The sequence below is a fragment of the Chenopodium quinoa genome, unplaced genomic scaffold, assembly GCF_001683475.1.
Source record: "Chenopodium quinoa cultivar QQ74 unplaced genomic scaffold, ASM168347v1, whole genome shotgun sequence".
In the NCBI taxonomy this organism is placed as follows: domain Eukaryota; kingdom Viridiplantae; phylum Streptophyta; class Magnoliopsida; order Caryophyllales; family Amaranthaceae; genus Chenopodium; species Chenopodium quinoa.
The window spans coordinates 1,871,433-1,882,238 of NW_018745003.1; the positions used below are offsets into that span (position 1 = coordinate 1,871,433).

Consider the following 10,806-nt stretch of genomic DNA (forward strand, 5'->3'; position numbering starts at 1 on the left):
ACCAAACCAAACCAAACTTTGATCGAGCTGTTCACAAAAACATTGGCTCATTGACATCCCTGAACACAAACAATATCTGAGGCGAATAACTCTTAAGGGTTCAACCGTCATTATGGTGCTGGTAGAGTATTTTATTCTACGGAGTATATAATAAAATTGTGAGCCTATAACAAAGGTCAGGGCTTGGGGTTGTATTGCAAGGAAACCCTCGGTCAGGTCAATGCCGACTGCAACCAGGCAACAACCCCTTCCCTTCCCATATAGTTTAAACCTTTGCCACTGGGTGGATGGCAAGAGTCTAACCAACTCAGGTAACCTTCAACTTCAACCAATAAAGACTATTCAAGTGAAGAATAGTTTATCTAGAGATACTACAAGTCGATATTCAATCAAATTTTAACACATCAAGAATAGAATAAAAAGAAAAATTTAGAAAAGGTGTGGCTAATATAAGTAAGAAATATGTGGTGCACGTAATATTCAATGTCAGATGCTTCAAAATGGAACACAACCAGAAAGTCTCATATAACAAGATATTTACTCAAACAAAGCATCTATATTCACATAGATAAATTGGGAAAAAAATAATATTAAAGGGATACAAAAAGAGTTCTAACAAGCCAACTAAAATATATTTTTCACAAATGAATGCTGCTTACCGGTATAAAAGCAGTAGACTCCAAACTAGGTTACAATAAGATTAAAAAAAAATTGTTACAACTTGAGAGTGCAGAAGCTTTAGAGCAATTGCCAAAGGATGATCCATCATCTAAATGAATGAGACTCCAAAAATGGAGCATATGACAATTCCGCAGTGTTTCAAGCTTCTTTTAAATCACAAGATTTACTCTTCGTCTCTTCATATTCTCTGGATGTATTCTACATACAGGTGCAAAATATCTTTACATGGGAACAAGGCAAATGAACCTACGCCTCAAGACCTCAAAACTTCCTATTTGAGGTGGAGTATCGATGTATCTACTCTACACAAGGACTTAACATTGCCACAAAAGAATTGTTTAAGGGGGTGCAGCAAGACGAGTTTTTGCTTTTCAGCCAAATGGGTTCCCACCAAGGGAAGGGTTTGGCATGGCAGCAGCCGGATTCAATGAGGCAAAAGCAGGCCCTTCGTTACCAAAGCTACCAAACCCCTGAGGCCTGCATAATTAACTCCAAGTTCAATAATGCAATTTGTTTTATAGGAAAGGAAATCGAAAATTGTAAAGGGATTCAAGCCACAATCTACACTAGATTTCATTTACTTCTAATAATTGTAGACAAACCATAAAGTGATGCTCAAAACTGAAACCTTGATGTCATTTTAATTTGCATAAATCTACTCATTCAGGAGATACGATATTGAGCACCAACAAACGTAATTCTAAGGTCTGATATAAGTATTCACCTGGATGATGCTATGTTAGGGGGTAATTGCTGGCCCATGTATGTTCCTGGCAATATTGGAGCAAATGTGAGAAACTAAAAAAAGCACATTGGGCCTCACTATGTCCACACCAACCCACTTTCTAAAGCAACAATAAAGTAACTCTATTCTGTTTGAAAAACAAAGACATTGAAGATAAAGGCTGAAAGACTGGAGGTTGCATTAAATTACCGCCTGGCATGACTGATCCGAGAGATGGTGCAGCTGGATGCACTGTTGACACCTGAGGAGGAATCAAATTAGCACCTGGCATGGCTGATCCATAAGGTATAGCAGTACCGAGGTTGGAAGGACGCGCTACGCCTCCTGGAGCCGCTGCATTGGGCAGAGCAGCATGCAAAGTTGACATAGAAGGGAACTGCATCAAAGCATTTGTTTAGGGTTTAAAATTTTCATTAAAAAACTACATCCTCCAGTTTAAAGCCACATGTAAAACTCAGATTAGACTTTTTCCTATCATGGGGTAAATAAAAGAATTTACAACAGTCTGCAATACATTCCACTATCCAGCACCTCTTCATGGCTACAGGTCAGGCACAAAGTGTGTTTAGTAACTTACCGCAACAACCAACCCAATTTGAACGATTTGATTGCACAAAAAGCCTACAAATAGTATTGAAAAACATAGCAGTGTCACAGGGGCCTAGTTTATATAAGAAAAGACTTGTCGTTCAAGAGACCTAAAACCTTAAAGGTGAGTCAACTTTAAAGACAGATCAGTCAATCGAAAAAGATTGACCGAGAGGCAACTAAATTGTCTAACCAGCAACAATTTGGTAATATCATCATGGGTATATAGGACCTTTGCTTGAGGCCCCACAACAAAAGAATTTTTTTAGGAATCATCAAGAATATTTTGAGTATTTAATAGTGCAACATAGTTACAAGTTAAATGCTAAACCGTCCCCACTTCCCACCCTAAGAGGGGAACTGAAAAAATTTAAATAGGATGACCGTACTTGTTAGAAGTGGGGAACCAGAAATCAACAACTCCACAATGTTAGTGGCCAGAAAGCTTTTGTGTATGCAAGGATGATTATTAACATAGTTAGTCCTTGATGCCCACATGTGAAAGCCATCTAAACTGGGTTGTGAGATTGCAGTGATTTCACAAGAACCGCAACTACAAGGGATACAAATCTCCATAGTTAACCTCTGATTAAAGCTCATCTGCTTCACCCAAAAAATTTCAAGTTTATCTAAATTCATCTGAACTTCTATATTAACTAATGCGAACTTTCCTGTACTTCTGAGAGTATTTTTATAAACAGTTTTGAACTTATGTGGAGTCTTAAAAAAAATTAAAAAAAAAAAAAAAAACATAGACGTATGGATAGTAAGGTCAAAAAAGGTTCATGACGGCATAAATCCCTCTCAAAATTATCACTTCCTTCGTTTGGACATTGATAATCACATCATTTCAGTCCCTTGTAATTAAGAACATAGCATGATTTCACTATAAACTCAATAAATGAGTAGAGACATTCCAATCCTCACCCTATCAATTATAGTATAGTTGGGAAAAATGAAAAATTCTGATCTAAAGCCTTACTAATTAAGAAAGGTGATAAACATCATACCATAGTATATGCGACTATTTTATAACATAGCATATAAAACGCACATGAAGTATCACTCAACAAAAGTCGGCTACTTTAGATGTTAAGATTTTCAGATAGTCATACTCAAGACTTGGATACTCAATCCATTTTGATGAATAATAATTGCCTTCTGTGACTGGAAAACAGAAGACAAAAACTACAGGTGACTATATCTACTTTTATTAATTTCCACCCTAAACCTGAATCTTTCCACAATTTCAGTTTACTTCCTCATTTATTTATTTTTAATTTTATTTCCACAGTTCGACCTAAATGCACACAAAGAATAGTTATTTCAAAGTAATTTAATGGCCTACCGCTGCAGGTTGCCCAGAAGATCCTTCAGCATCAAAAGGATTAGATGATTTGTTTGGCTGCAGAAATGTTTGCTGCGGAAATGTTGGCTGCGGAAATGTTGGCATAGACTGCAACATGCACGTACCAAATTAGCGTATTTGTAAGCACATGAAAGCATACATTTGTTTAGTAAAACCTATAAAAAGAGTAATTCAAATATATGGGTTTGACATACCATTGCAGGGTTATACTGCATCGGATATTGCATGCCAGGATACATACCACTGACACCAGGTCGCCAACCAGGAGCTTGATAAGGCGCAAACGAGTATGTAGCAGTAAAGAGATCCTGTAGAGAATTTAAGAAGGCATTATGACATAATCTACCTATTGAGCATTAAAAAGATCATAAAAGCAAGCACATCTATACCGCAGGAAGTTCTCTTCTATCATTGGGTTTAACTTCAAGTGTTTGTGACTGAAGAGTTGCAATAGCTTGAGATGGTTGTGCAGCAGGATTGCCAGCCACACCCTGAGTAATTAAGGCAAAACATCAACAGCATGACCTCAGCATCTTTACAGTGAAAAGGTTACGATTTTTGATGTTACCTGACTACTAAAACCATTAGGAAAACCTGAAGCCAATTGTGCAGCAGCAGGCTGACCACCAACATTATGGGTGAAAGCCTGTTGCTGATGCTGCATCCCATACTGCTGATAATTACCACCATTTGAGGGCAATGTTGGTGGCAAGTTAGAACCAGCCACAGCACCTCCAGATGGGAAAGATGACAAAGTGGTCAATGGTGAGGATGCAGGAGCAACCCCAGGGAGTGCATCTGTTGATGTACTACCCACAGAAGCAAAAAGCAAATCGCCACTAGTTGATGATGAGAACATGCCATTTGAAGGCATGGGAGCAGCATTGCTACTAGTGGATCCAGATGAAAGGCCAGGAACTGGAACTGACAACTCCGTAAGAGAGTCCAGTGGATTCGTACTTTGAGGTGCTTGAGACACCTTATCCACCGGAGCACTGTCGAAACAAGCCCAATCATTATCACTTTGAGTACTTGTTGGCTGGACAACCGATTGATCAGCAGTTGATTGCTGAGCTTGTGTTGCAGCAGCAGTCACGGGCAGTTCCGGCTCAGCATCAAAATCAATCAATGATGTTTCCTTTTTAGGTTCCATGGGATTGCCATTGCTGGATGCCAAACTACTAGAAGAGGCAGTTCTCTGCAAAACAGATTATTAAAAATGTTCAGAATACATTGGTCGCAGCAATACAATATGGTAGGTATAAAGATACAAAGTGAGCCGTTATTGGCTCTTGGAGGCTCACTAATCCGAAGAGGTACGACATTATTTCATAGTATCATCACCTGGGTAATTTTAGGGCCATCAATAACCCTGCCGCTATTGGCTCTTGGAGGCTCACTAATGCGAAGAGGTACAACATTATCCCCCAATATCTCCCCAACAGGCCGTACAGCAGGAAGGCTTGGGACAACAGAATCCTTTTGACTATCTGGCGACCTGATTTCAGGCTTCCCCTCCCCATCAGAACTATGACGATCATCAGATTTCCTCCCATTGGAAAATCTGTCTTCTCGTCGCCAATTATTGATAATCCCTGGACGGACAGGACTTCTCCCATAGTCACTGTGCCTCTGGTTGTCTTGATCATATCCCGGACTTCTTGCATCATAGCCAGGACTTGACCTGCCACTAGAACGGCGTTCATATCTATCATCGTACGGTGGGCTTCGAGAGCCACTCTGATATGCATCCGATCTCCTATTTTCATTTGGTTCTTCTTTGTCACCCTAAGAAGCATACAAACCAAGATTTAGACAATACATAAGGGAATGCAACAATATATTACAAAAATTATTGTTAGACTTCCTTCAAAGAAACACCACCTAACCTAAGCCAATCTTTTATCTTCAAAAACACCCCAGTGCATATCTCACCCGGCAAGACATCAAGATAGACAAAGTGCTAATCCTACCCCTGACCAGCCAAATTTACAAGAATATGTTAGTCAACATGTCAGAGCATCTAACCAGTTTTCCACGGGGAGGTCTGTCGCTGCCCCTTTCACCGGTATATCTCCTATCCACATACACATGCTTGATAAAGTCCCGAAGTCTGTCCACATTGCTGCAAGGGAGCAACATAGAATAAAAAATGATCAGGATACAGAATAGCATAGTAAAAATTTTGTCATTTTCAGCATGCAACACTCCTTTCATCCCAAAGATAATGTCCTAGTAGTAGGAGTTGAAGTTAATAGGATGTAGCCATTCATGTATCAGCATTATATAACTGGAGAAAGATGAAAGTGAGAATATGCATTTAAAAAAGAAAGAAGACAATAAGATTGGACAAACCAACATAGCAAGGAAAACATTAGAACTGCTCACAAGCTGAGACAAACTTCAGCATGACTCGGTTCTATTTTATTAATTTCACCAAAATTGGCCGAATCAAACTCATTTGAACTAAATGGACTAGCTTGAGCTTTGCTAGTAGAAAATTTTCAAGTTTTGCATCATCTCATTGAGTTTGAGCTTGGCAAGATAACAATGTTCAAATAATATAATAAATTAAGTGATTTTGTTTTTCTCCTCCCCTCTAGGGTAATGTTTGACCTGAGAAACTTGTGCTAAGAATTACCTTTTCTTTATAAGTTAAAGCTTTGGAGGTAATGGGGTATAGCCGTATAGGACATGAAACAAACTCACAAAATTTGGAAGATATGTATTATGTTTCTTATATTCACAAGCCCGCAAGCAGAATTCAAGTGATAGTGAGTTGAACTCATTTAGAACTCAAACTATCATATTCAATTTAAGCCTTGCTCATTCACAAAACCAGTCAAGACAAGTCAAACTTCTTTGCAATATGAGTCCAAACTGTTTGTCAGAGGCTCTATTCGTGGCCATCCCTAGAGGACTAGAGGCTAGAGGACACTATCAAAGAGAACAGAGGGAATATTTCTTTGTTTCCACTATGGTTCATAGATCATTAAAATAAAAGTGGCAGCTCTGTAAACATTGTGGAGACAATCGCCAACCCAGGGAGATAACATAACAAATGCTTCTTGCCCCCCACCCAAAAAAATGGCAATGATCACAAATAAGATTACACTTGCACAGTCCAGGATAACCAATAAGAACTCACCTGCTATCAGGAGCAGTTTGCCGCTGAGGGTCCCAATCTTTGAAGTGTATTTCCTTTGCCCGCTGTGATGATAATAGGTGGTATAAGGACCTCATGAGAAACCTCAAATGATCCATGAGAGAAGAAAAAAAATACCTCATTTCCTCCAGCTTGAAGAGCAGCAATTTCTTGCGGTGTAAATTTGGCCATTGATACTGACTTTACTCGGTGTGTGAATTCACGGCTGAAAAAATTGAACATTAGGCAGAATAAATAAAACACCCTCGTTGCACCTCTTGACTCAACAAGAGTAAAAATATATATATGGAGAAGCTAAACCAAGCATCACTGCTGAACAAAGATACAAAAACTTAGGAGCACTTACTGAATCCCACCACAAGTAGTGCAAACAAATGTCGAGAAAGTGATGCAAACATATTGGGGACCCTGGTGGAAAAATAAAAATCAGTACATTTACAAATGTTTGTTCCTTGGATGAAAGTCTTTATAGATACATAGAATTTACATAATAGAAAGAGCATGATTAAAATCACATTTCCAATACAGCCGATTGAAAATGAGAAACAAATCAAACTGAGCACACCTCCAATGGATAGAAACTTAAAGAGATAATCTCGAAGTCTGCTTTCTTTGGTATAAGAAGCATGTGAAGTATAAGAATAAATCTTACAGTATCTTGACTCAATGGTTAATATTGAATTCCAGCATGCAACAGAATATAATTCAACTCCAAAATCTTTGGAGAAGTAGCAACAAATCCAATGGTTATGCATGCCATAGATGATTGCCTAAATACACAATATAATGGATGGATAGAGTTTATTTTTAGCTAATACCAATGTATAAATATGCTCAAGGTGATAGCTATTTTCCTGCACCTCATTAAAGTGAGACGCACTTAATATGAAGTGGGAAAATAGCTTGGAAAAAAGCTGTTCGACTCACTAAGATCACCTAACCTAGACCCAAAAATAAAAAAATATATATACAAAAAAAAAGCCGCAAGGCATGCACCTAGGCACGCCTTTCATAAATATGGGTCATTTCTAATTTATGGTTACAATTAACTTTATCTGCTTTTCGACATTTGACATTTGACATTATGACCCACAATATTACATTACTTCTTTCTCCATTTTTCACAATACCTTATGCTATTATCTTTTACTTACAACACTATATTACAAAAACTTTTTCTTACAACAGTTCACTACGTAAATTACTTTATTTTTTTCTTACAACATTCAACTACTAACATTACTTTATTATCAACTTTTTTACAAAATGCTTCCACTTTTCCCTTTTACTTTCCAATCTTTTCCTTAGTTCTTATGAAATGTGTAAGCGTAACCATAACAATGAAACGGAAAGAGTATTACATAACAAGATGCGGATACAGAAGGTAGCTAGACAGCTCTACTGAATCACACAGCCAGATCCTAATTTATTCCTCACAAGCACACATAAATGTGAAAGTTGAGTAGGAAAACATGTCAAGTTGAGGCAGAAGTGCAGAACACACAAGCCAAAAATTACACTCCTGCCAACCATTTAGAGTTCAAACCATCACAATATTTGATTGCATGATAAAGCCCCCAAAGAATCATAATAGAAACTAAACTAATATAAGTACTCCTAAATATTACTTATAAGAAACTGGACATCCCCCCCCCCCCCCATATGGAAAAAAAGTCAAAAAAAAAAAAACATAATCACTCTTCATATAGAGAGACCTAAACATTCAAAGATGTACAAAGACAAGGACACATACTTGTGTTCTTTCCATAATGTAGAATTTAACATGTTATACATGAGGTCAGTTCACAACAGATCTAACATATGACCACAATGATAGTAATGACCCCAATAAAACTTAAATAATAAAGAGGTCGAGTATAAGGTAATAAGTTTCTACCTAAATAAACAAATATAATATTTTAAAGAGCGTACAGTCATGTACAAATGTTGGTTTGGCCTTAAGCATTTATCATCAGAAGTAGTATATTTTCTCACGTCAACTACTATTTTAAGGGCTGAAGCTGAATTATGGAGTTCAAAGGATAGTCCCTCTTCCCCTACTGCATATTCAAGTAGTTTTCTACAACAAATCAATATGTAATCTCATTCCCCATCCAAAGTGATTTTCCTAGTAACTTTCCAAGCATGTTGGGAATTGCATTTAATGAACTCGTTCCCTAAAGATTAGGCCAATAATCCCATATTGCAAAACTACCAAATAAAGAATATGATAGTTCATAGAAAACACAGTCACCTCCTATTTCCTCCACCCATTATCATCCATCCTCATAACCATCCTTTTATCACTACTCACCATAAATATACCAACGAAATAATCCACTTAGTTTCAAATACCAACACAATAAACCAATAATTTGCAAGTCCTTAATACATGTATGTAACCGTAAAAGGTGCCTAATAACTAAGTAAATACTTATTCTTGCCGCGTAGTGCTAATTGGAACACTCAGCATGCAAAATACAGCAATCTCTACACTAATTTCCTAAGAAAAATCGATACAAGTAGCAGATTCTCAATTCCCTAGCTAATCAGAACAATGCAAAATCCTAAACCTCTTCGGCTCGAACAACAAAACAATTGTTACAGAATTAACAATCGGCATTCATCCATATAAACACAGTTCCCAAACATATAACTATATCAATTCCAAGCAATTTCACTACTCAAATAACATCAAACATTACCAAAGTATTGCAATTAATACACTTGCGATTTCCAGGTTGCTTCAGAAGACCTCGTATAATCTTCTCATTTTTCTCATCTTCTTTCCGATTCGCCATCTCTCTCCAATTCAATCACTGCAACATAGTCAAACTCATAATCAAACTCACCACAAAAACAAACTAAAACTGAAATCAAACACAACAAGGTGATCAAACAAAAATTAAACTTCAAAAACAAGATCAAAAACCTCAACCTTAGATCTAAAAACGAAGTCAAATTCGATTCAAACAGAAGTCCAGTAAAATCACAAGAACCCTAAAAAAAATCAAGCAAACTATTAAAAAAAAAAAAAAAAAAAAAAACTGACCTGAATCGTTGAAGTGAAGGTTTGTATCAATGGAGGAGAGAGAAAGAGGAAGAGAAGCTGGTGAAGTTGATGCCGACAGTGATGATTAGTTGTCGAAGAAGAAGGGTGGAAAGTGAAATATATTTGATAATTTGGGAAAATTATTTGCAGAGGAGAGAGAAAAAAAGGGGAAATTTACTCAATAAGAAGATTCATAATCTAAAAATGAAGAATAAGAATTAATAATAAAGTTATTATATGTATTTAATACAAGTTGTTGAATTTTTTTAATTACAGTTTTGGGTTATCGAGTTTTTAATTCGACCATGACTACTAAAGCTAAACTTTAACTGCACTTTTTTTTTTTTTTTATTTAAGGTGAGTAAAACTCTGTTCACTTCACTTTAAAGAAAAAATTATGCGGCAAAAATAAGTTTAGTTTAGCAAAAATAAGTTCAGTTCAGCAAAAATAAGTTCAGTTCAGTAAGATTCAGTAACTTTAAAGAAGAAATATAACATAAAATTAGTAAAAATAATTTCAGTTCGGTAAAATTAATCATAATTCGGTAAAAATAATTTCAGTTCAGCAAAAATAAGGTGAAGTAAACGGGGCCTTAAATGAACTAAATATGGAGTATGAAGTATGAATAAAAACTTACGTTTTCCTCAAAAAAAAAAAAAAAAAAAAAAAAAAAAAAAAAAAAAACCCTTACGTAGTAGATCGTATATGAGTATTTCTAATGTGCGAGATATATAACAATTTATAAATAATACTCCGTAGGAGTTTATAAAGAAAAAAGTACGAGTACTAGGACAGTTTTAATAAATATTTGCGAAAACAAATCCTCTACTCTGTATTACGGAGTACTCGATGAAAATATTTACATACACACTGTTGTTGAGGTTAAATTTTGCTTATAAGATGATTAAATGAACAATAATTATCAAGATCATATTTTTCGATGCATTGTACACCCGAGTGTATAACTATCAAAATGAGCAAAGAGTTTTTTGATACACTATATTTTGTGATTCTGTATGGGATAAACTAAAATTTATTTTGCCAGTAAATAAAGGAAATGCAAAAAGTAGAAAAAGGAAAAAGATAATTCCCCAATTTAGGAGGAGGAGAGAATCTAGAGGTAGTAGTAGAGAACGATTATTTGGTGTCTAAAGTTGACGCAGTATTATTTTGACCATGCTATTGCTTGCATGCATGTTGGCTC

At 36.3% G+C, this 10,806-nt stretch overlaps 1 protein-coding gene across 1 annotated transcript; it reads right to left on the reverse strand.

Annotated features, from left to right (window-relative positions):
* Positions 1–501: 501 nt before the first annotated feature.
* Positions 502–9,812, reverse strand: LOC110707818 (probable ADP-ribosylation factor GTPase-activating protein AGD14). Its single transcript, XM_021885867.1, has 14 exons — positions 9,602–9,812; positions 9,255–9,368; positions 6,896–6,957; positions 6,667–6,754; positions 6,532–6,593; positions 5,412–5,508; positions 4,728–5,171; positions 3,952–4,581; positions 3,773–3,874; positions 3,578–3,691; positions 3,363–3,470; positions 1,616–1,802; positions 1,406–1,451; positions 502–1,158 (listed from the first exon to the last, which is right to left on the reverse strand). The coding sequence occupies exons 2-14, from the start codon at positions 9,348–9,350 to the stop codon at positions 1,053–1,055; spliced, it is 2,142 nt and encodes a 713-aa protein (XP_021741559.1). The 5' UTR covers positions 9,351–9,368; positions 9,602–9,812; the 3' UTR covers positions 502–1,052.
* Between the last annotated feature and the right edge of the window lie 994 nt (positions 9,813–10,806).